The sequence below is a fragment of the Taurulus bubalis genome, assembly GCF_910589615.1.
Source record: "Taurulus bubalis genome assembly, chromosome: 19".
In the NCBI taxonomy this organism is placed as follows: Eukaryota; Metazoa; Chordata; class Actinopteri; order Perciformes; family Cottidae; genus Taurulus; species Taurulus bubalis.
In genome coordinates, this window is record NC_136607.1 from 1,702,783 (window position 1) to 1,729,772 (window position 26,990).

Consider the following 26,990-nt stretch of genomic DNA (forward strand, 5'->3'; position numbering starts at 1 on the left):
GTGTGCGTTCAGATTTAACTCTTTATGCCTTCCTTTACACTTTTCCTTTTGGTAACACTTTCTATGCCCATTATGCATTATAAACACATTTATAATGCGTTATAATCTGCTCATGAAGCTGAATATTTATATTTAAACCACTTATAAATGTGAATGATGTTTTATAAGAAAACACTTTATACCTGCTGGTCTTTTGCAAGGATCATATTGTATTGTAATTATATATATATATATATGTATATATATATATATATATATATATATATATATATATATATATATATACATATATATATATATATATATACATATATATATATATATATGTATATATATATATATATATATATATATATATATATGTAGATGATTATAGGAGGGCATTGTTTGGTTTCAATTAAGTGAAAGAAATCTATACATGTATAGATAGATTAGTTAGTTTATTTACATTTCACTAATGCAAAGTTCCCCCTAAAAAAGCTCTAAAGACTCAACTGACTGTTGAACTCATACAAAACAACCTTACTTTATATATATGTTACAACAAATGATAAACAAACAAATTCATTCACAACATGGTTTATAGGTTTTCTTTCACTTTACTTAAAGCAAACAATAACCAGTAACACTGACTCATAAGCAGCCTGTAATGGGTCGTATCTATCTATATCTTCACTCTGAGCAAACAATGACCACTTTGAGTCACAAAAGATTAACTATGGACATTATGAGACGCGACAAAAACAAGTCAATGATGAACATCTATGAGGAAATATTATCATACGTGATCATATAGTTAATTTAAAAATGCTTTATAATAGGTTTTGATTATTGTTATAAAGAATTACGGACCTACACAAGTGCTTATAACATAATCATAAAGTGTGATGATCTGATTATAACTCATTGTGAGTAATGTACCACGGAAAGTTGCTCCTGTTCCAGCGGGAGCCGAGAGGATGAGCCTCCGTATCAGCAGGTGTTAATCCAGCTCATGTTTTCCCGTCGCCTCTCTGCTCTCACGGCTGATTAGACTCAGGAGGGAGGAGGCCGGTCTGTCCGGGCCGCTGCTGCACTCACTAGCAGCCAACATGGGCAGTGAGCAGCATGCGAGCCTCTGAGCGCAGGGCAACAGCAACACGGTGAGCAGCAGAATGTAACTACTGGAGGAGCCCAGCACTTCTGCTTCCATCGGTCCTCCACATCCCCTTGTGGTCCCGTGCAGATCCAGGCTCTACCATGGAGTTGGGGAAAGTTCACCTGAATCTGAAGACTTTGCTGCTGACAATGATGATGTTCAAATGGGGTGAGTGGAGACAGCAGTGTGTTGTGGTTCCCCCCTGAAGTTAAGGGCAGGTGGAAGTGGGCCTTCTGGATGACCACTTTCTGTAATTGCACGCTGAAGGACTGAAGTAAATCTGTGTGAAGTTAGGCTTTAATCCTCTGTCCTGCCAGAGCAACAGGTTGCACGGAAAGCGCTATAACAGGGACGTACAAGCCCAGAGGAACTGTTGCGGCTCGCTAGTACATATATTACTCTTGATCATGCTCTGGTTGCTCCATGCTTATTGACTAACCCAGTACATATATCACTCTTAATCATGCTTTGTTTGCTCCATGCTTATTGACTAACCCAGTACATATATTAGACTTGATCATGCTCTGGTTGGGGGGATCCTGAGGATCTCCCTCGCTCAGGCCCCAGGAATGTCCCTCTTGTGCTCTATGGACGGTGCACAAGTGGGGTGTTTTGAGCTCCCACTATATGGGCAGACTCAAATAGATGTTGGGGAGGGGGCGGATCCTTTGTCACTTACAACAATGATGAGAGGTTTGGCTAGTTCCCAGTGCATTTCCCCGACACTGAGAAAGCTGGAGCCTGTGGAGGGTAATTATTATTGTGGTGTTTGGTGGACAAACCTCTCCAGCGGCAGCGTGTGAGGTGGTGGTCAAAGCTGTGGCTTCAACGTTTTAACCAGCTCTTTCTATGCGATTTGACACATGACTGGTTCAGAATCGGAGCCTCCTCGGTCATGCACAGGCGAACCGGGGAGGAGCATCTCATTCATATTTGTCTGCGCATGAATGGCGTTGCAGAATGAGGTCACATAGTGTGCAGAAAGTTTGGATTGTCTTTTTTTTTTTTAAACAATGTTCCATTGATTTTTCCACAAGAACGTCCGGCAGCAAAAAGTGGACTCACATGTTACTGTTCAGAAATAGAGGCTTTATTTGAAAGTGATGAAGAAGTGGTCTGTGATGTGATGATGAGGCAAAGCGGGGACTCTCTCCACTGAGCGTGATGCAACGGACATGACTCACTGTGACCCCAAGAATAGACCACTGTAAGAAGCACCGTCAGGGAATGAAACAACAGCTGTTGATGTAATCGTGTTTAGGAAACAGACAGTTCATTTCATTCATGGTCTAAAATGAAAATGCATACTTTTCTTTTCAAATTGCATCTTTTATCTCAAGTTCATTGCCGTCCTCTGATTTCACTGTAATATCAGGAAGCATTATGTGTGAAATACAGTTTCCTTCAAACTTCAACACTTTCTGAACATGAATTGTCTCGATCTCAGTGTGGCTTCCTGTGGAAATAAAGGTTGATATTCACATTTTACAACAACTTACCTACCCTACACTGGTTCAGTTAATATTCAGGCAGGGCCCTGTGTCTCGTACCTGGCTAAACAAAGTCAAGCACATGTCCTAATCTCCAGCTTAAATTAGCGAGATGATTGACATCAGGCTATCTGGGTTTCTTCACGGCTGATCCGCGCTGAAACGTCTCGTTAATTCTAGCCAGACGTCAGTCATCTGATAAATGCGCCGCTCCTCTTCAGAAGGATAATAATGGAGCACTGACACCACCATGTTCTAACAGTACAATGACAATAAACTCAGAGGAACCTCTTTTTATCTCTACTGAGAAGCAGGAGATGATCATGAAGGCATATGAGGAAGTCAGTACCGTAGTCATTCACAGCAAACGCGTTGCGAATATTCCAACGTTTTTGCAACATTGTTGCCGTGAACGCAGCTTTAACTCCGCCCCCTCTGAGAGACATAAGCGTCTAAATATATCAGACAAGTTAAATGCGTCAGTGTTGAGAAAATGTATCGGCTAATTTGAAGTGCTTCATCACCCAAATCAATCAGATTATATCTACGAATAAATATATACTTTTGAGGATATATGTACTGTATGCACGTATGAATCATGTACTATATATGTGTATATGAGTTTGAATATGTGTATGGGCGGATCAGTATGTATGCATTATTCATAATCAGAAATTCAATCAATTGAAGCAGTGAAAATAAATTATGTGTGATTCTCTGTATTCTCATCACGATCACCTTAATCATGTTCTACAATAATGATATGCATGGTGTACTAATAACACTGTCATATAGTTATGAGTGCTTTCAACACATCCATAAGTTTCTTAAGAGCTAATTAAACTTAAGAACAGCGGCATGCAGCGGCTGACAGTCTGTGTCTGAGACGATCAGCTGCGTCTGTGGTGATCAGTGTCCGCGGCTCGAGAAGCTCTCTAAATAAATTATTTCTTGCCGGCAAAATCTATATCGCCGCGTACAGGAAGTCATGATGATGTGAAGGATGGATCCTGGAGATCTGGAAGAACTCTCTCCCTATAAAACTAATATAACTAATATCGCTCCTTCATCAATGAGGAAGTGAGATGCCTTTTTGTCCGTGGGAGTGTCCATCTTATCCAGTGAAGTTCAGTAAGCCTGCCCGGGAGCAGGTTTACATTTTTGGATGTGTTGCTATGGTGATTAATCTAAGCTTGCCTCAGAAACCGAGAAAGCCTGACCTACGTCATCTTATCCTGACAGTTAGCCGCTAACTCAGTAAACCAGGTACGAGAAATAGGGCCCTGATCTTGAAGGAAGAAATAAATCAATTATATATAAATGTATTTCAGCAATGTTCAGTTTTATCGTCAGCATTAATAGATTTTCCTGGGATGGTACAGTGTCCCCTCATATCTTACCAGCAAAATGTCCTTCGCTATAAATTTGATGTGAAAATGAAAATGCCTAAACCAGGAAGACGCCATTCTCAACATCATATGTGTGTGTGTGGGGGGGGGACACGTAGATATAAATGATATATTATGACTTTAATCTCATGAAATTCCGACTCTATTCTCGTATATTACTTGTTTCTCAAACTAGAGCGACTTGTGTAAAGGCGGGAGTAAACACGCAGGTCATGTTCTTAATAATGTTCCTTTAATAGATGAGTATTAAACTCTGAGACCACAGAAATATTTTTTATTTAAAGGAGGAGGAGGAGGAGGAGGAGGAGGAGGAGGAGGACTTTCCATCGCTGAGTTATCAGACCAATAAACTGCAGTTATTTAATTTATTTATTCATCACGTCCATGTATGCAGGAGATCGGGAATGGACCTCAGAGACGCCTCACACATTAGACACATGTCTTGTGTGTGTGTGTGTGTGTGTGTGTGTGTGTGTGTGTGTGTGTGTGTGTGTGTGTGTGTGTGTGTCTGCAGCTTGTCTCACATGCTACTGGACCCATCGGCCTGAGATATTTAGAGGTGCTCTTTATGTCTGAACTCTGGAGGATGCCTCGAGGTCTGGGAGGTTCACTCTCTGTGAATAAACGGTTTATTGATCATTTCATCTCCTCACTGACCTCTGACTCCAGCTGTCGGCCAGGCTGAGTACCTGGTATGTCTGGATCCACTGAAGTTAAACATGCTACCAAATGAATAAATCCCTGCTTTGTTTGGTGGAGATCTCTAGACTCTAGAGCCATCAGAGTGTCAGCTTCTGTTCCTGGAACCAGAGAGCGTTTGATTCCAGCAGAGGAGACGAGCTTCCTGTCGTTTCATTTTCAGAAAAGAAAACTAGATTAGCGGCTAATCTGCCTCAGAGGGACGTGAGAGACAAAAGACAGATCATCACAGTTTGAGGGCCGATGCAGACGGAGCTCTGTTTGTGTCAGAGGAACAGTTAGAGAGCAGCCTTCTGTTAGTGGCGTGAGGCAGACGGGACGCCAGAGGGGAGGGAGGCAGTATTATGGGATGCGCCCGAAACACTGAAGTGCCGGGTGTGACTATCAACTGGAGCTGTGTCAGGTGTCTGAGCTGTCTGAGCTGTGTCCCTTTGCATCACGTCTGATACACAGGTACAGGTGTCTGAACAGCCAGGGGCCACCGTGTGTGTGTGTGTGTGTGTGTGTGTGTTTTTCGGTTTGTTTTTCCGACTGGTGGAAATACCATTAGATAATGCCTCATTAGCATATTTAAACATAACACCTCAGACAACGTGTAAAGCAAAGCAAAAAGTAATTGTGTTAATGTAAGTTTCATGGTGATGTCTATTAGTAAAATATTTACCCTATTCACATGCAATGTCTTCAAAATGTATGTCATTTTACAAAACATATGTTTCTCAGAAACACACTACACTAATACATTCCTCTCTACATATTCTGAAGGTTTTTACAGAGGGGTTTGTTTTTATATCATTCATTTTATTTTTTAAAACACAAATATTTTATTTTATAGTTGTTGACAGCATTTGCTTCATGGAGTGATAAATATAAATACAATTCCCCCATAAAAACCTTTGAAAGTTTGAACCTGGCCTAGGACAATGTTAAGGTTTCTGTTCTGGAAATGAAAATGAGCACATATTGATTTCCAATAGTGCCTCATTTGCATACTTAAACATAACATTTCAGAAAACTAGAAACAAACAATTGTTTGTAAGTAATTAAAATGGGGGAGGTTAATAAAAGGTGATGAGAAGTAGTTAAAAAAAAGAAAGAAATACCACTTAATGGGGCGGAGCTGCGTGATATAATGCAGTCAAGATGAAGAAGAAGAAGAAGAAGAAGAAGAAGAAGAAGAAGAAGAAGAAGAAGAAGAAGAAGAAGAAGAAGAAGAAGAAGAAGAAGAAGAAGAAGAAGAAGAAGAAGAAGAAGAAGAAGAAGAGGAAGAAGAAGAAGAGGAGCACGTGAGAGACACTATGTGAGAGGTTGGAGCTCGAGGCTGTAATCTGTGCAGGTATCCTGCCACCCGGAGATTAGAGGAGCAAGGGGATTGACCCAAAGAGGCCAGAGGGATTACAACATGCAAAGGCTGTGTAGGTCAGGAGAGAGAGAAGGAGAAAGAGTGGGGTGGAGATTAGAAGTGGGGGATCAGAGGAAAAGTTTGAGAGAGCACAAGAGAAACCAAAGCAGTGAGACGAGCATCTGAGTGCTGCTACAGATCGGGTCCAGTCTCCATCCGGACACGGTCCAACCTCACAGCCTCGTTCACTCCGTCCGGCTTCAGCCAATCGGCTCGCAGCTCCGTCACTGAGATAAACACTCAAAGTCACGGCTGTTTGCTGTCCTGGATCCTCAATGGTGGAATGAGCTTGTGATCTTTTGATCCTTGACCAAGTGTTTTAGTTGCCTGACCCTCCATCTTGGATAAGCCTTTGGGCCTTTGGGCCATAGTTGTGGGTTCTGGGGGATCTCACAAACACAAGAGATCTTCCAGATTAATACATGCATTCAATTAAAGAAAGGGTCTAATAAATGAAATCAATTGAATGAATTAGTTGATGGTTGAACTAAAGGCCTGAAAACATTCGTCACACGATTGGACCAGTGTTTGACCCAACAGCACTTATGTTAGGTTTCTTATCAAGCAAGCAAAGGATCACCTCCTCAATCAATTACCATGTTGATCCAGGTCTCTGCTCCCTTCAGGGAGACTGGAGCTAATCTCAGAACGCTCCACAGCCACCTGGACCTCCTCTGGTGCTCCGGCGGCTCACGCTCTGTAATCTGCAGCGCTCAAACACAGTTAGCGTCCACAGGGAGGCTGAGGGGAAGCTGCAGCTCGGCTCATTGGACATGACACCAACCGTCTGCTTGGGAAGGCGACGCTGGGACACGGCGGTAAAGCCTGAGTCCTGCTGCCAGAGAGCAGCTCACATAGAGGTGATCCACCACGGGGTTATGGACCACAGAGCACCTCACATAGAGGTGATCCACCACGGGGTTATGGACCAGAGAGCAGCTCACATATAGGTGATCCACCACGGGGTTATGGACCAGAGAGCACCTCACATAGAGGTGATCCACCACAGGGTTATGGACCACAGAGCAGCTCACATATAGGTGATCCACCACAGGGTTATGGACCACAGAGCAGCTCACATAGAGGTGATCCACCACAGGGTTATGGACCACAGAGCAGCTCACATAGAGGTGATCCACCACAGGGTTATGGACCACAGAGCAGCTCACATAGAGGTGATCCACCACAGGGTTATGGACCACAGAGCAGCTCACATAGAGGTGATCCACCACAGGGTTATGGACCACAGAGCAGCTCACATAGAGGTGATCCACCACAGGGTTATGGACCACAGAGCAGCTCACATAGAGGTGATCCACCACAGGGTTATGGACCAGAGAGCACCTCACATAGAGGTGATCCACCACAGGGTTATGGACCACAGAGCAGCTCACATAGAGGTGATCCACCACAGGGTGATGGACCACAGAGCTGCGACTCTGATGTCACTGCCTGTGGGGCTTTGTGGTTATAGTGGATTTGTATAGAAGACACACTTACGTCTCGTCACAATCCTAAGAAAATGGCCCAAGACGTTTTTTCAGGTTTTTCAGAAAACACAAAAAAACTTGACCAAATGTGACATACTGCACATCAGGCAAACTGTAATACCAGTTACATTATGTTATGGTTACTAATATTATGTTCCAGTGAGATTTTCATTGACAAAAAAAGCTCGCAAAAATGCTAACTAAATTGCTAGCTTAAATGCTAGCTTCAAAACGCCATCTTGAAAAGCTTGTAAAATGTCAGATTGTTGTGACTTAGGCAAAATAAAATGTCCTCAGTCACACTGTTGACATGTTATACTACAGGGTAGAGTCACATGATCACCTGAGGATGGAGGAGGTTTTCCCAGAGGAGGTCAGAATCATGATGAGAGGATTTAGGCAAGAAATGACGCCATTATTTTAGGTAAGTTATATTTCTTGGAGTGACAGTAGAGCCGTCACGAACTCTTTAACTCGTGCTTCAGGCCTCAGGCCGTCCACTCTGCTGTGGTCACCATCCGTACAGTCTGGAGGTGATTATGGATGTTACTAACTGACCTTTATCTCTCCTTTTCCTCGTCACGATGAGAAATCTCTCATCGGGTGATTGTTCCTCAAGATGTAAACATGTTCTCATTTGACTCTCACACAGATAAATAATATAACTGGAAGTGACTGGTCTTGGTCTTCAGGAATAGTGGTGACCACGCTCTTTTAATGAGGGCCGTTTAAAGGCATGCCGCTGTTACTGTGTGCTCGTAATCTCTTCCCACACTCACACACACACACACACACACACACACACACACACACACACACACACACACACACACACACACACACACACACATAAGGGCTTCTGAGTGTCGTATAAAAACATTAAAATGTAAATAGTCAGATTTGATCTCTATCTTATTCCTGTAAAATTTGCCACGAATAATAAAAGTGACGTATCCCATTAAATATTCTCTCTCTCTCTCTCTCTACCCCCCCCCCTCCCCCTCCTCACCACCATAACTCCCTTCACTGCTAATATCTTCCACCTCAGTGAGATTTTGGCAACTGGACACTGATCAAAGTGTGGGGGTCTGGGGGATGGGGGTAGTGGGGGTAGTGGATGTATTGGACGTTGAGATTGTCCTCATAGAGGAATGTGGACTAACTCCCCAGAGGCCTGGTGTCGTTGGACAGCGTCTGAGTCGTAACGCCTCACTTTGAGCGCTGACACAGAGCGAATGATCATCTCTGTGTTCAAGAGGACGACGCACAGTGTTGCTGAACAAAAAGGACTTTTATTAAAACGTGGTCCTGTGAAACAAACAACACCATACATTAGAGGTCATAATTGCTCTCTCTAATATCAATTTTTAATTGCTGTGAAAGGTTTCTCTCCAAAAACTACATTTTACAAGATTACATTTGAACACATCATGCTCACGTTATAATTAAACTTTGCCCAAAACTAACTTCTATGAAATAGAGAATGCATACTCTCAGTAAATCTGCCCAAAACAGTGGGAAATATTCATGAAAATGTGTATTTTAATGTCTCAATCTAAATGTCTATTAGTGATAAGCATCTGTGTGTAATCACCCCTCCCAAAAATAATCAATGGGGCCAGTAGTTTTTCCATAATCCCTCTGAGAAACAAAGCCGACCATCTCTTTAAAAGTGGAGGTGCTTTGATCCCGGCGGACCAGACCATGACACGTGAGGACCGGCTGCTGCGCGGTGAGCGTTCAGGTTAACACGTCTGATGCCAGGAAAAGAAGTGAGAGCAGATTAGAGGAAGCGTCCCAATGAAGGAGTGTAACCGGTTTAAAGGTGACCTGCTGCGCTCACCTGGTCGTCCCAGGACGTCCTCCTGTCTGCTGCTAAGAGGAGACGCACGTTTAGTGTCCAGCACACCGGTGGTCATGTGACTGACCCAAGGCCAGTTATGCTCTTTATTGATTAGTATAATCATTTGGACACACTTTCTATAATTCACACGTTCTAAATGCATATAATGCTTCATTATCTGCTTTCTATTATTGTAGTTTTTGGCACTCATAAATATTCATAAAGCTTTTGTAAGGACCTTATAAGTATCAATATTAAAATGCATTATGATGTGATTACAAGTTACTATAAGAGGTCATTGTTTGCTTCAGGTTCATTGAAAAAAAATCAATAAATCTATGAAAGAACAACACACTGAATGTGAAATACATTTTCAATTTGCTAATCAGTCTTTATAAAGATAATCTGGTTATTGTTATAAAGGATTGTGAATATGTTTGAGGGCTTATTGCTATTATAATACAGTGCTATACACAGAATTTATCACACCGTGAGTATGTTTATAATGCAATATAGACTTGCCCAGCATAGAAAGTGTTGCCAATAATGGAACTGGACCCCATGTGATTCCACATGGGATCCAGTTCCCAGTTCCCAGCACCAACAGCGTCCTGTTTAAACCGGTTTAAACCTGTAGATCTTTGTGTTTTCATTCTTGCTGATGTGGTTGTTCTTTCTTTTTCCACTAATATTGTAACTCTTTAGCTTCTTGTATTATATCTTCCTAAAATAATGGCCTACGTAATGTTTTCAGGTTTTTCAGAAAACACAAAAAACTAATACCAATGTAATATAGTGCACAAGCTGCCTCTAGACACTGCACAGCAGGCATACTGTTATGTTGTGATTACTAATATTATGTTCGATTTTCATTGACAAAAAAGCTTGCAAAAATGCTAACTAAATTGCTAGCTTAAATGCTAGCTTCAAACTGCCATCTTGAAAAGCTTCTAAAATGTCCTAAGTCACATTGTCTTTTGACTTAAGCAAAATAAAATGTCCTCAGTCACACTCTTGACATGTTATACTACAGGGGTAGAGTCACATGGTCAACTGAGGATGGAGGAGGTGGCCAGAATCATGAGATGATTTAGGCTAGAAAATCATTTTTGTTTGTTTTTTTAATGCTAAAGCAGAAGGATTGCCCCTGTGGGTCAAATAAAGGTCTTTGACTTTAAAAGCTTCTCGTTCTGGATCCCAACTTCAAATACAAACGCTCCATGAACTCTGAGATGCACCAGGCTTCAGTAACTATGTATTACAGCATCAAGTCCTAAACCTGACTGAGTAGTTTTGGTGCATAAACCTAACAGAGTTTCCTGTGGTGACAGGTTTGCCACGTGTTGCTGGACTTTAAACGGAAAATGCACGAAAACGAGGAGGGCCATCTTGTAGGACGTGGTACTCACGGTGTTTCCTGTGAAACAGAGGCCTGCTTGGTGGACTCCGCCAGTAACAGTGACGATTGATTCATCTCAGGACTCCTCTAACATTCTCTTTGTCTTTTTTAGGAATCCTCTGCACAGCCACTTCGGACAAATGCCTGTCCGCCCCGTGCCAGAATGGCGCTACCTGCGTGGACAACATGGACGATTACGCCTGCATCTGTGCCCGGGACGGGGTCCGGCACATGGGCAAACACTGCGAGGAGCTCTACGACGCCTGCTCCTTCGCCCCGTGCGAGGACTGCACCAGCACCCCCGGCACCGCGCAGTACCGCTGCATCTGCCCGGACGGCCTCGCCGGGGACAACTGCACGGAGGAGGTGGACGAGTGCCAGAGCAACCCGTGCTCCGAACCCCGCTCCCTGTGCGTGGACCAGCCGAACGGGTACTTCTGCAGGTGCCCCGCCGGGTACGGGGGCCGCGGCTGCGGGACGCGCGTGACGGACTGCGTGGACGAGCCCTGCGGGAACAACGGGACCTGCGCCTTGAGACCGGAGGGCTTCGCGTGCCGCTGCGCTCCGGGGTTCGAAGGGAAGACCTGCGAGGAGGACGTGGACGAGTGCTCGTCGGAGCCCTGCCAGAACGGGGCCATCTGCATGGACGGGGTGGCCGAGTTCCACTGCTTCTGCGTGCCCGGCTTCCAGGGGTACACCTGCGAGATCGACATCAACGAGTGTGCGTCCCGGCCCTGCGAGAACAACGGCACCTGCATCAACGAGAAGGACCACTACGAGTGCGAGTGCCTGGAGGGCTTTGCAGGTACATCCAAAAGTCACACACACACACACACACACACACACACACACACACACACACAACCTTTTTTGCGCCACGGACCGGTTTCTGTAAGACAATATTTTCCGGCTTTCAAGGTGTGGGGGATAAATATGATTATTATACCATTACGCTGAATTAACACCGTCTTCTGCAGAGCGGCCGCGTGAGAATCACCTGTATCTGAACCGTATCTTAGGCAGGACTCCTGATGTTTTCTTTGAAGTGCAGCTTTCGGCTTCTTGGAAGTCGTCGGCTCTTCTTCTTCTTCTTCTCTCTCATCATTGAGCCGTTCCCTTTCTAAAGACGTCTGTTTTTACCCACTTTTAAGCGCTTGCGGGCTTCATTTTTGGGGTAACGTGTTACGTGACCGAGACATGTGACATGTGACAAGAGGCACAGACGCACATGGATGTATCCGGCCATTTTTCAAAATAAAACATCTTTCAGGCCGTGATAATGAATCGAATATTTATTCTTTCTGTGCGGCCCGGTACCAAACGACCGAAGGTCTGGGACCACTGGTATAAAAGTCTATGAGAAAGTGACCCTACTTCTCTCTTGATTTATTCCCTCAGAATAAACATTTTGTTGCCACAATTTGGGATCTTTGGGATATGTAAACAGGAAGGATAACGCTCCCGTGAAGGCAGTCCCCTTTCGGTCGTACTGCATCATGTTCTCATGAGATCATCCTGAAGAACACTTAAAAAAAAAAAACCTTCGTCTTTAGAGAAATGTGTTTATTCAAGTGGCTAAGATACATAAAACCCTTACGAACAGATTTCGTGGAATAATGAATGAATGACCATGTAGCGTTGCCATATCGACCTCAACCACTCTCTCTCAAGTCCCCCTCTCTGTCTGATGTGATTTGTGTTTTTGTATTTTATGTATTTTTTAATCTAAGTTACTGTCCAAAAAGAATAAAAATAAGAATAAGAATTCAAAAACGCCTATCAAGGACAATGTCACATGCACATCCAATCACAAATCTAAAGGTCTTAAGAGGAGGAGGTTTTTTTTTTTGCCCTTGGGCCCCTCAACAGATCCTTCCAGTCCACGCACCACAGTATCTAGTATTTAGTAGTAGTATCTCGTATCTAGTAGTAGTCTTGTGCTTTCTTTCTGTCATGCGTGTTTGAAAGTTCTGACAAACATGTTCCTAAACATTATAATTACATCTGAAAAACACAATCTGTGTTGGTATTAAAAAGTAAAGGCACTTGGCTGCTGCCTCCTGGGAGTGAAGACGTTTCATATCATGAATCATCTCCTCATGGATGTTCTGCTCGCTGACATTGGTCCATTGGTTTTCTCTCCTCCTCGTCCTTCGCCACCGTTTGTTACTTCCAAAGTGTTTGGTTTGTTCCCGATACCCTGGGCATGGGGAGTATTTTAAGTGCGATGCCGTCCGTCAGACGTCTTATCTGCGGCTCAGATAGCGTCTCCGTGTAGGGTGAGAAGAAACACTCGCGTCTTGCTCCTTCTTACACTCCCCTCTCTGCTCCCCGGCCTGCTCTGTGTCAGAGGTCAGAGGTCAGCTGCATTCCTGTCCCTCTGTCGCCCTGTGTGGACGATGTAAAGACGGCTTCATCATCGGGGTATCTGCAGACCAGAATAGACAGACTGACACAGACATCGATCATACAGACAAAGGAAAATGTGTCCGATCAGATCATTTGACTCTAAACAACAGCAACCTTCATTCCACCACCACTTCTCCCGTGTCTCTCTCTAATCACGCTTCTCTTCCACCAGGAGTCAACTGTGAAACCGAGATCGATGAGTGTGAGTCCGGGCCCTGCCACAACGGGGCCAGCTGCCGCAACCTGGTCGCCGCGTACTCCTGCGAGTGTCTGCCCGGGTTCGACGGCGTGGACTGCGAGGTCGACGTGGACGAGTGCGCCAGCGATCCGTGCCGGAACGGAGCCGCCTGTCACGACATGGTGAACAGGTGGGCTGAATGATGATCAATAATGCTGCAATCTCAAGACAAAAGGGGTTTTCTTTTGATCGTGAATGAGTTTTCTCAAAGGGTTTCTCTCATGGTGTTTCATTTCCCACTTCAATGTTTGTCACATGGTTCCCAGTAGGGAATAATGCGACTGGGAAGCTTTTATCTGTTTATATTGGAGACTGTTGGAAGATGTGGATCAATAGATGTGGATTTAAAAGTTTAAAAGCCTGCATATCAGTTGGGAGAAGACACAGGGGTCCCACTGCCGCTGTGAGGAACCCCCGGTGGGGGTTTCCCGTCCCGCTGCTCTGACATGTTGTTCCTGCTCGTGTCTCTGCAGCTACGCATGTGACTGCAGCGGCACCGGGTTCCAGGGCGACTACTGCGAAGTGGACATCCCAGAATGCGCCTCTGATCCCTGCCAGCACGGGGCGTCCTGTCTAGAGGGAGTCAACGAATACAGCTGCCTCTGCTGGCCAGGTACCGAGCAACACGCCACACATCAGACGTTCCTCTATGTTCATCTACACGTCACACTTCATGTACTTACATACATCATTTGCACTCCCCTATTGTTTGTTTATTGTTTGTTTATTTTCACCTCACACACTCCATACACACATACATACTTTGCATTTTTGCACTTCTATTGATTAAGTTTAATTTAATTTCTAAATTAATACTGTTTTTTTTGCTGTGCATATCTTTCATTCCAGCTATTTTTATTGTAATTATTATTATCATTGTATATACCTTTGATCCCTGTTGTTTTTATATTTTGTCTGTAAATTGCTGCTACTTCGACACCACATTTCCCCTGAGTTAATGAAGTATTTTAGACCAACTGACCTCGCCAATATTCTATTGTCTAAAAACCAAACAGCATAATGTAACAGCTATAAATAATAAGAGTTATTAATTCAGTCATACAATAGTTGAGATTCTCAGATTCTCAGTTTTGTATTAAAAATGTTCAAATGTCAGAAATCAATGAACGGAGATGGAAAGCTACAGTGTGATATCGTTAATATGCTTCTCTAATGTGAGGGAGGATCAAAGGTTTATTTGGGTTCCAGGTAACAAACTCCTCAAAGTGTGTGACCACACACACACATGTCGCTTCCTCTGTGTTCAGTGTGAGTAAAACATTCTCTGCTTTGTCTTCTGGAGGCTACGAAGGACCGAACTGCGAGGTGGATGTAGACGAGTGTGCCGACCGGCCCTGTGCGCACGGCGGGGAGTGCTTTGAGCGCTCGGACCCGTCTCACTGGGAGCTGGACTGGGAGCTCAGCTTTGCGGACGCGGCGGGATACATCTGCCAGTGTCAGCCGGGGTTTGCAGGTCTGTGGCGCTAAAGAAACCCATCAGCCAGATCACCAGTGTCCCGGTTTGACTCATCATCATTTCCTTCACATTACAGGAGAGAACTGCTCCGTCAACATTGACGAGTGCGAGTCAGAACCGTGCCAGAATGGAGGCACCTGTGAGGACAAGGTCAACGGCTACACCTGCACCTGCGCTGTGGGGTTTCTAGGTGAGTCTCAGACCTTCTCACAAATGACACAACCTCCTGTTAAAGAAAAAACACCAAATATAGGCTTTGTAACATAAGACTCAACATTTTCTGCTATTTTAAAATGAACTAAACTGTACGTTACACTAAAGGCCCAACAAATAGAAATGAAGCGATCAAAATAGTGAGCCAACGATGGCAAACTCATCACTTCAACTCCAACTGATCCGCTGGTAGGAAACTCATGTGCCTCCAAAACTTCTCAATTCTAGTTTGGATTGAGAAGGAGCCGGGGATCAAACCCCATTCACATGACTGGATGACCCGATCAAACACCTGAGCTGCAAACCATGTGACTATGGCTTGGCCAGGTGCTCCGGACGTACATACATCCAGTATAGCCGCTCAGAATAAGAGCCTATTTCCTCTGGACCCTCTGTATGCTTTTAATCTTCCATCACAATTCCACAATTCATACTCATTCAATACAAATACAAATAGGCTGTATAGCCTCCTGCAGTGTATGCATGGTCCTACCTTTAATTGTAAATGAAGCCCATTTTATTATTGGACAAAAATCTCCGTGACTGTCAGTTTTAAAGGTGTAGAAGAAGAGCCACGGCAGAACCCATGACCTCTCGTCCCTGTGCCACCAACCGTTACTACCGTAAAATGCGGGTTATAAGGCGCACCCTTTTATAATAATATTTTTTCATCTACTAAATAAATAAAATAAGTTGTGTTTAATCATAAACAAGCTGCGGCAATTTATAAGCCGCTGTTGCTGCTACTGCCCGCGAGCGCTAGCTGCAGCTGCCACAATAATTTGTTGCTGCACTGTTTGAGATCAAGTAAACAACAGTGTTGTCAGCGCTAGCTCCCCGCTGGCTCGCTGGGTTAGGACCCGTGCCTCTAGGACCCCTGCTGTCAGACCTGTTTTCCACAAATTAGCCACGGCAGAACCCATGACCTCTCGTCCCTGTGCCGCCATGCGTAACCCTCAGTGTCGTCTCCCTCTAGGTGAGCTGTGTGAGGTGGACATCGACGAGTGTGAGAGCCAGCCCTGCCAGAACGGCGGCTGGTGTGAGGACGGCAGGGCCTCCTACACCTGCCACTGTCCCGAGGCCGAGCCCGGGGATCTCCCCTGGGGGGGCGATCGCTGCGAGGTGAAACTCTCCGGCTGCGTGGACCACGAATGCCAGAACGGAGCCACCTGCCACCCGTGGCTGGAGGCCGGCGAACAGGGCCACACCTGCCTGTGTCCTCACGGCTTCTACGACGAGCAGTGCTCCACGACGACCACCTTCTCTTTCTCCGCTCCCGGATTCATCCACATCCAGGTTGCGCTGGAAGACAGGGCCCGGAGGGAGGTGGAGCACCGCGGTCACGGCGGTCACGGCGTGCAGCTGCGTTTCCGGACGACTCTGCCCGACATGCTGCTCTTCTACAGAGGCGACGCGGACAACCACCTCATCCTGGAGATCGTGGACAGAGGTCTTCACGCAAAAGCCTTTTCTGAGGAGTCTGAACTGGATGTAACGTTCCCTGGGTTAGTCAGCGACGGAGACTGGAGGGACGCTCACGTGTTTGTCGATGAGGACGGTCTGGTTCTGATCCTGAAAGGCCGGGGCTGCGACTGGGACGGCTGCAGAGTCACGGACGGCGGCACTGATGAACCTCCCTTCCGGCCCTCAGAGGCGTTCACTCACATGTATGTGGGCGGAGCCCCAGAGGAGCTTCTGGAGCTCTCTGCCAGCGGTGCGGGCTTCATCGGCTGTATGGAAGACCTGATGATCGACTCCAAGCCCATCCTACCGCAAACACTCCCAGAGGACCGCGGCCACGAGCTGGGCTGCAGGAAGACGGACTGGTGCTCGCCGGACCCCTGCCATGGACACGGCCGCTGCGTGGACCTGTGGACCAGCTACCAGTGTGACTGCTACCGGCCCTTCCACAGCGAGCGCTGCTCTGAGGGTAAGTTCACCACCAGCAACGTCTTTTCAAACGCTTTTCAAATCTGGTCAAACCCGTCAACAGGTGTAATTTACTAAAGTCAAAGTATTATGAGAAAAATGTACTATCGAAATTAAAAGTTTAGTTTAACTTTCACTGCTTTGTGAGCGATGACCGCTCCTGCTGGCTCATCACCTGACCCGAAAACCAGCGCATGTGGCCACCTGAAGACACTGATGCATCGAGTTATATTACTAAACGTTGTGGTCCTATTTCTTGCAATTAATCCAAACTTTCACACCTCTCCCGTCAGAGTTCCCGTCATGGACGTACAGCCACGAGGACACGGTGAGCTTCAGCGCCTACGATGTCGGCAGGAGCCACGAGAGCAACTTCAGCGTGTCCTTCTTCCTGAGGTCCCTGAAGCCAGACGGGCTGCTGTTCCAGCTGAGGAGGCCCTCCGAGGAGGAGGGCGGGGAGGTCTACTTCTCCGTCTACCTGGGCATGGGCAGGGTCTTTGTCAGCTCTCTGCCCAACAGCGCCTCACTAACGGCGCCCATCTTTGTGACCACCGGCGAGAAGCAACTTCTGCAGGTGGAGGTCCACCACAGACAGGTGATCTTCAGACACGCAGGCCTTCGCTACGGGATCGGAGAGATCCCTGAGGTGAATGTCAGCAGTGGGGATCAGGCCTACGTAGGGGGGCTCCCGGGAGACTGGGACACCGCCGTGTGGGGGGGGCATTACAAAGGCTGCCTGCAGGACCTGCGCTTAGACTCGGTGCATCTGGACGTGGACGCCTGGAACGGCTCGGACGAGCAGGGAGCGTATCTCCCAAGTGATGCTGAGAATGTGAAGAAGACCTGCGTCAGCGATGATACTTGCAAGGTAGGAAATAGTTCTTTAAAGAGTTCTGTTCCTTACAGAAGTACTAACAATGACTAGTGTGGGCCAGGGTCCTAGTTATTAGGACCAACATATCAGTTTGGAGAACCGGATAGTCACTTTCCTTCAGTTCTGCTGCACATTATGACGCAGAACAAAGTGACATGATGTCCCATATGTTTCGAGCGAAGGGGACTTTCTTCTTCTTCTTCTTTACGTTGATCACAAATCTGTTTCTATTCCTAATCCACGGAAGTAGAGCAGTGGATCAAACAATCACAGGACTTTCACCCAGGAGACCGCTGTTTGTGTGAAGCCAAAAGTAAAAGTTGACTAATTATAGTTCATGCACGTATCTTAAATAATGTAACAAAAGTGCTTACTTTAAGCCAAACAATGCTGGGAGAAAATATGTTGCCCTCAAAACGTAAATGAGGACGCTGATGTGTTGTATGGGAACAGGTTGGATAATAAATGCTAATGTTCAATCACTAATAACTTAGTTCTGCACTTTCTTCAGGGTTCAAAAGATAATTTTAATAATTCTGTGAAGGGCCTTGGTTTTTTTTCTCATAAGATACAGAATTGAGCTCCTGTCCTCACCTTTCGGGCTGAAATTACAATATATCGAGATTTTCAGACGCTGGTGATTACTCTCACTTGTCTGCACCAACTGGTAGCAAAATGTCTGTAGAGCCGCCGTCGCTGGCAGTGACATTCAAATAACATGTGATACGGACTCAGTTGATGCAAATCTGAAAAGGTGTCTTAACCTGTTTGAATATAAGTGGATGATGCTACTGTAGTCAGCTGGTAGCACCAGCTGATGTGAAGGTGAAGCAGCAGATGTCAACTAATGCTAACGTGCTAACGTGCTATGTGCTTGAACTGACTGAACACCATGCTCCATGTCAAACCTGCACCTCCCAAATAAGAGGTCCTACACCAGCGGGTCAAAGCACAGGTTTTTAGACACAGAATTGAACCGTGACAGTTTTGGATCCGCGTCATAACATAGCATAGCTAACCGTTTTAAGCTTTTTCTGTTTCAACCCTGCTCTGAAGGTGAATCGCTGTCTGAGCTCCTTGTGTCTGGGTTACATGAGATCTCAATGTTTCCCTCTTCAGATGAAGCCTTGTCTCCACGGAGGAGAATGCACCGTCACCTTCAACGACTTCTTGTGTTCGTGTTCGGAGGAATACACGGGAAAGACCTGCGACACACGCGTGTGGTGTGTTAGCGATCCGTGTGTCAATGGCGGCCACTGTGTGGACCTCCCTGATGGATATGAATGTAAGAACATCAACGTCATTTTCTAGTCATATTATTGGGCAACACCAGTGCTCACATGTATACAGTACATTCCACATGTATACAGTATTCCATCCAACTAGTTGCCTTGACTCTGACTTTGAAGTACGTGGTCGGATCTAATTCAGAGATATTTCTTATTTGTAACATATAAGCAGCATGCAAATAGTAATTTTTAGAAGATGATGTATGAGGAGTGCATTGGATATATTGTATGCTGACTTACAAGGAATACACAGTTACTAAAAACTGGGATTTGTCATTATTCACTTAGTTCACAGATCTGCAAATAATGAATAGTGAAATTGTTTATGATTTTTTATTTGTAGATACCCTTTAATATGTTTTAGATGAAGTGGTGGTATCTCTCAGTAGACCATCAATTCCTCCTAAAAGTACACTACCCAATGCCAACCTTCTGGTTCTTCTTACCAGTTTCAGTTTCTGCAGTTCACTGCATCCCAACAGTCAAAAATAACTAATTCTTGATAAGCTAAATGTCACAGAGGGTTCCTCAAACACCTCTCCTCTTATGGAGAACCTGCTCCTTACAAAAGCATCTCCTCACAGGTTAGCACTCCTCTTAGGTCTGTAGAATATCATCAGAGGTAGGAGTGATTTCTTCAGTCCTGAGAGTTAAATAATAACACAAAGAAACCCGTCCTCCACGTTCTCCCCAGGTGTGAACAACGCCACGTTTGAGAACAACCCTGTGCACTACAGCGCCGGAGGCTCCCTGGCTGACCCCGTGTCCAGCATCTACATGGAGCTGCGGACCCGCTCAGAGAACGCTGTGCTCCTGAGGGCCTCCCGGGGCTCCGACCTGCTGACGGTGGGGCTGCTGGACTCCTCGGTCCGGGTGGAGATCCACATTGGCAACCACGCGGAGGCGCTGGCCTTCACGGGAGTCCGCCGCGTGGCCGACGGAGGCTGGCACCGCGTCACCATCTCCATGGCCGAGAAGGAGCGCAGAGCCTCTCCCTGGGTCATCACCGTGGACGGGATCACGGACGCCAGCAGCGGGCCGGAGCGCGCGGGGAGCGTCCGCTTCCTCAACGAGAAGGGGGCCACGCTGGCCATCGCAGAGAGCTTCACCGGCTGCCTGGGGGCCGTGAGGGTCGGCGGCGTCTACCTTCCTTTTGTGGATGACTATAAAGCCCCGCAGCCGGCTCAGTTCCACCTCGCTGGAAAACCAAAGATCCGTTTGGGTTGCACCAGTGCCCCCGTTTGTGACTCGGATCCTTGTGTGAACGGGGCCACTTGTGAGGACCTCTTTAACAAGCCGGGCTGCGTCTGTGACTCGGGTTGGGAGGGAGAGCTGTGCGAGACGGACGCAGATGACTGTGCGCCTCAGCCCTGCGCCCACGGGACCTGCAAGGACTACTTGGCTGGTTTCGAGTGCCGGTGCCACGCCGGATACGGCGGCGAGCTCTGCGACGAGGATCTGGACGAGTGTGAGCGTCACGCCTGTGAACACGGAGGCACCTGTCACGACGGGCCCAACATGTACACCTGTACCTGCCCCAAGGGCTACAGCGGCCCTCGCTGCCAGTAAGTACTGTGCATTGCTTCCAACAGGAAGTGGCGTAGTAATAATGACAACTTTATTTATGTTGCATCTTTAAAAACAGAGTTTACAAAGTGCTTTGACAGACAGAGCAGCAATACAACAACAGGAAGCTTCACAGTGAGGCCAAAGCAAGACAAGCTAACATTAGAGTTAAACCCTGATGAAACAGAACAACAGATGCAATGATAGAAGCAATAGATACAAGGAAATAAAATACAATGAACACATTTAAATAATTGAATATTTATTGGCACTGGAGACGAGCTCAGCTGACATTGGACGAAGTTTATTCGGGCACAAATAGACAGTCCAGCATTCACATCTACTGGCAATTCAGAGTCTCCAATTAACCTAAGCTGCACGTCTTTGGGGGGAACCGGAGAACCCGGAGAGAACCCACTCTCACGGGGAGAACATGCAAACTCCACACAGAGGGTCCCTCTTGCTGTGAGGTGACAGTGCTGGCTATTAAACCACCGTGCAGCCCATAATACAATAAAAGAAATAATCAAATAAAGCATTAAAGCGACAAAAAAGTGACAAAAGTGATGAGTAAAATCTTAAAATCTATTCTAAAACTAGCAGGGAGCCGGTGAAGAGAAGCCAGGGTTGTGGTGATGTGGTGAGGTCTGTTAGAGCCAGAGAGACGTGGATCTGTTGAACATTTCATTTACCTGACTGAAGCAAAGTTACTCCCCTTTTCCTGCAGGTGGGACTATCCTCCAATTCAGTGTGGTGAAGATGTCCAGTGTGACAACGATGGAGTCTGCGATGATGGGCTGTGGGGCGCTAACTGCACATGTATGCCGGGTTTTACAGGCAGCAGGTGAGCTCACCTTTTATAGACTTTACTCTTGTTTTATTGTTAATTCAAGCTTTGGGTTTTAGACTAACTAACAGTGCCAAAATCTTAAAATACCCAAAAGAGGAAAATCCTCACGATGTCTCAGGCTGGTACGAAACATATTTATGAATCAAAATGTGGGGTTCAGAAACGGCAACATTGAGAAATGTATTACGGTGACGATGGGGTACGGATGTAATACAATGAACAGAAGATGCAGCCTCAAGACTTTTTTACAGAAGACATTTTGACTTTGAGCATCAGGGCCCAAGTGAAGCTCACTGTGGTCATGGATTCAGTCTATCATGGGAAAACACTTTTCCAATCAATGCTGTGACAGTCAGCGCTCCTGCTACAGCAAGCTGTAAGGAACATAAATGTCAAGAAAGCATCCAAATACACATTTAGGTGTTTATTTTACTACTTTGTCTGTTTACGTTTGTAGATTTCTCCTAAATTCACCAGAAGTTAGCATTAAATAATGCCTAATTTGCACATTTCAGCATAACATTTCAGAAAACCAAAAACACAGATATCAGCTAGTGAAGTTTCATGGTTATGTCTATTAGTTACATGTTTACCCAATTCGCCTGTGGCCTCTTCATGAGTTGGCTCTTCTCCTCTTCAGCATCAAACGTTCCAGTTTCATCCCTTAATATATTCTGGTCATTCATAACCTGGTTTATACAACATTTTATACCTAAAAACATGAAGAGAATTTGTCTTTCTTTGGCAGTTGACAGTATTTTCTGATTTATTAGGTGATTTTAAGGTATATTCAGTAAAAACCTGTGACTCTAATATGTCAACAGAATGGAACAAGCATTTTGAACCTGGCTTTATCCAATATAAAGATTTCTTAAAATCAGCACATAATTAACAAGATAATGACTCATTTGCACATTTAAACATACAATTTACAAAAACTTGTAATACAGAAAATAATTGTCTGAATGAACGTAATCAACTGGGGTAGTTTTATTTGTTTACCATATTCACCTGTAGTGCACTTTATTTACCTAATTATATAAAGAACAACAACTTCTAGCTTCTGCTGTTGAACATTTTGAACATCTTTGCGGTGCAAACTACAATGACTTTGAGCTTTGAGCCCCCATGTGTTCTCTCTCTGTCTGTCAGGTGCGAGTCGGAGATCGACGAGTGCGAGTCCAACCCCTGTCGAAACGGCGGCTCCTGTTTGGATCGATTCAACATGTTTGTGTGTGAATGCCCGCCTGAATACAGCGGGCCAACCTGTGACACTAACGTATGTTTGTTATACACTCTTCTTCTGTGGTTTTATACAACACCTTCTCACACACAGCTCGTCATATACCCCAAGCCCCCCGTCCGGCGACCGATAGCGGTGCGCCCTTTAGCATGAGCCCTTTAGCGTCTTCATGAGCCCTTTAGCATCTTCATGAGTCCTTTAGCGTCTTCATGCACCCTTTAGCATCTTCATGAGTCCTTTAGCGTCTTCATGAGTCCTTTAGCGTCTTCATGAGTCCTTTAGCGTCTTCATGAGCCCTTTAACATCTGCATGAGTCCTTTAGTGTCTTCATGAGCCCTTTAACATCTGCATGAGTCCTTTAGCGTCTTCATGAGTCCTTTAGCGTCTTCATGAGCCCTTTAACATCTGCATGAGTCCTTTAGCGTCTTCATGTGTCCTTTAGCATCTTCATGAGTCCTTTAGCGTCTTCATGCACCCTTTAGCGTCTTCATGAGCCCTTTAGCGTCTTCATGAGTCCTTTAGCGTCTTCATGAGTCCTTTAGCATCTTCATGAGTCCTTTAGCGTCTTCATGCACCCTTTAGCGTCTTCATGAGCCCTTTAACATCTGCATGAGTCCTTTATCGTCTTCATGAGTCCTTTAGCATCTTCATGAGTCCTTTAGTGTCTTCATGCACCCTTTAGCATCTTCATGAGTCCTTTAGCGTCTTCATGAGTCCTTTAGCGTCTTCACGAGCCCTTTAGCATCTTCACGAGCCCTTTAGCGTCTTCATGAGCCATTAAGCATCTTCATGAGTCCTTTAGCGTCTTCACGAGCCATTTAGCGTCTTCACGAGCCCTTTAGCGTCTTCATGAGTCCTTTAGCATCTGCATGAGCCCGTTAGCATCTTCATGAGTCCTTTAGCGTCTTCATGAGTCCTTTAGCGTCTTCATGAGCCCGTTAGAGTCTTCATGAGCCCTTTAGCGTCTTCATGAGCCATTTAGCATCTTCATGAGTCCTTTAGCGTCTTCACGAGCCATTTAGCGTCTTCACGAGTCCTTTAGCGTCTTCACAAGCCATTTAGCATCTTCATGAGTCCTTTAGCGTCTTCATGAGCCCGCTAGAGTCTTCATGAGTCCTTTAGCGTCTTCATGAGCCCGTTAGAGTCTTCATGAGCCCTTTAGCGTCTTCATGAGCCATTTAGCATCTTCATGAGTCCTTTAGCGTCTTCACGAGCCATTTAGCGTCTTCACGAGCCCTTTAGCGTCTTCACGAGTCCTTTAGCGTCTTCACAAGCCATTTAGCATCTTCATGAGCCCTTTAGCGTCTTCATGAGCCCTTTAGCGTCTACAGCACGCTAAAGAGTTCATGAAGATGCTAAAGGGCTAATGAAGACTCTAAAGGGTGTTCACACCGTCAAAAGGGGGCGTGGTTTATCTCTGTCACTTCTCTCCATGAAAAGAGCTTTCATTTCCGCTATCGACTATGGAATAAATAACCACTAGTTCTGCTTTATACTTGTTGTGTAAACTCCACATACGTGGGAACATCAAACTCCATGGTGTCTGGGTTCATAATAGTATCCGTAGTCCCACAACAGCGTCTGAATAAAGCCGCTACCAGCGCTACGCTACTTCTGGGTTAGCAGCAGCAGTTTGATTCAGCAACGGCAAGACGGTGGTGATGACGGGCGGAGCTTCTCAACGCTGATTGGCTGACGTAACTTTGCGTCACGCGATTTCTCCGCCGGAGTTGGGATAATTCAACTCGCGTCCTTCGCTCAACGCTATTCGCGCTGCCTCAACGCGACGCCCCGCGAAAAAGCGTTTTGTGCATTGAATTTCACTTGTTGCTTTGCTACAACGAACATCCAAACAGAACAATTAGCTCGTTTATTTCCCCCTGATTATGACATTATAAGTTCATTTGGATCTATGAATGTTGTGAAGTGGCTGCAAATCTTTCCACCTCCATGTGGTTTCTGTTGTCAAATATCTGAAGACGTGACCCCCCCCCCCCCTCTGCGCCCCTCACAGAAACAAGCCCACAAACAAGCGGTGCCCTGGCTGGTGGTGGCCATCCCGCTGCTCTGCTTCTGCGTGCTGACCTTGATCATCGGCTTGACCTTCGTGGCGCTCACGGCGAGGAAGAAGCGGCAGTCGGAGGGCGCGTACAGCCCCAGCACCCAGGAGGTGGCCGGGGCTCGGCTGGAGATGGACAGCATGCTCAAAGTCCCGCCGGAGGAAAGACTCATCTGACGCGAAAGACTGACAACGAAGGGCGTGAGAGGGGGATCCGAGCGCCGCGGGCCGGTCTGCTCGGTCTCGCTGTGAAACACTCTGGGCTGAACCCAAGGACACGCGTTGTGGGACACAGCCCCCTGCTGGAGGGACCAGGTACTGATCCACGGCAGCTCGACATCACAACAGCCTCAGATCCTTGTACTGGATTACGGCTACGCTACACGCTAGTTTATCCATGGCAGGCCAGAGTAGTCCTAACTACTAGTGCGTAGAGGACAGTTTGAGGACTTTCTTTCACCGTGAAGCACCACACACACACACACACACACACACACACACACACACACACACACACACACACACACACACAAAGCATTGTGATCAGATGCTCAATACCTTTCTACTAGATCAAAGAAAAGACCATTTGTTTGTGCAGTTGTACTTGTAATGTGGGTCTTAGTGGTGACCACTGCGTGGTTCTTGACTGAGTTCTTTTAATTCTTCACCTCCTAGCGCTTTCTTCTTCTCCAGTGGATTCACGGCTCCAACTGGAGAACCATCGCCAGCAGCTGTTTATCCCCACGAAGCCCCGATATTCATAACCCAGCGCAGCTAAACTCCGGTTTTCACATCCAATAACACGCTTGCATAGTTTTTCACACGGTATGAAGGTAGGATTGATGCCTGAAAGCTTTAGCATCCTATCAAACGCCTCACAATGGAGGACGAGGCTTCAGGCCCTTTCTGGTCAGAACATTGACGATATTGGCGCCCCCAAAAGCTGCAGAAAGATACGACACCTTAAGCGGGATGAGACGATACCACAGCTGCTCATCTTCGCTCAAACCCTCAACACTTTGAAAAACACTTCCAACATAAACGGTCTCAAGCTTGCAAAGGTGTTTAAATTGAACCGCTCCATGTGCTTGGGAAGCACGAGACTCTGCACTGCACGCGCTGTGAGAGTTTGTAAATTTAGCCCGATCCCGTTTACTCCACAACGCGGGGCCGCGTTTCAGAGCGCTCCCTCTGTGTCTGTACAGTTTGTATATTCATGTTTAATTCTGTTGGAGTTGGGCTGTTAGCGCCTCACGTGCACAAAGGGAGTGTCTGCTCGTGTTCGTCTTGATGCAGAACCCGTTCACACTTTGATGAAGGTTCTCGCAACGTAAACCACGTAGGATACACGGTTGAAATATTGCACCAAAGTAAGTAATGAAAGGAGTAAAGTACTAAAACATGAAGCGTTGTGCAGCACACTGTAATGTGATGTAATAGCTGTTCTTTTTGGTCATTATTTAGTAAAGATGTTTTTTTTTATGTACAAAATCCAGGATGTTCACAACATATTATAAACATGCAATAAATGTGTTCCCAAGAGTCTGTTCGGAGTCTTTCCCAGCATGCATTAGGCTCGAGGACAGGTTGCTAGTTTTTCACACGTAGACAGACAAACTCATTCAAAGATCTGAGAACGTTATCCAGCCTGCATGAGAGGGAACTACCCACCTGAAACTAAACATGTTCCACTCAGCCAGGTGGTCTCAACCGGTCCAGGGTCCTGGTCTCAACCCGGTCCTGGTCTCAACCGGTCCAGGGTCCTGGTCTCAACCGGTCCAGGGTCCTGGTCTCAAACCGGTCCTGGTCTCAACCGGTCCAGGGTCCTGGTCTCAAACGGTCCAGGGTCCAGTCTGTGATTTGGTTTCAGGCTCGTTTTTAGCCCCATGTGGCTTTTTGCCTAGCAGCAGAATGCTAATGCTAGCTGCTAACGGAACCCGGGTCTTCCCCAGCTTCCCTCTTGTCCAATACGG

The 26,990-nt window shown here is 46.0% G+C and overlaps 1 protein-coding gene across 1 annotated transcript; it reads left to right on the forward strand.

The window, feature by feature from the left end:
• Positions 1–1,239: 1,239 nt before the first annotated feature.
• Positions 1,240–25,194, forward strand: crb2a (crumbs cell polarity complex component 2a; the record flags this gene model as incomplete). The annotated part of the gene is made up of 13 exons (XM_079235619.1): positions 1,240–1,306; positions 10,983–11,675; positions 13,452–13,647; positions 13,991–14,130; positions 14,821–14,991; positions 15,071–15,184; positions 16,184–17,137; positions 17,430–18,004; positions 19,130–19,295; positions 19,994–20,864; positions 21,593–21,709; positions 22,868–22,994; positions 24,973–25,194. The coding sequence occupies 13 exons, from the start codon at positions 1,240–1,242 to the stop codon at positions 25,192–25,194; spliced, it is 4,413 nt and encodes a 1,470-aa protein (XP_079091745.1).
• Between the last annotated feature and the right edge of the window lie 1,796 nt (positions 25,195–26,990).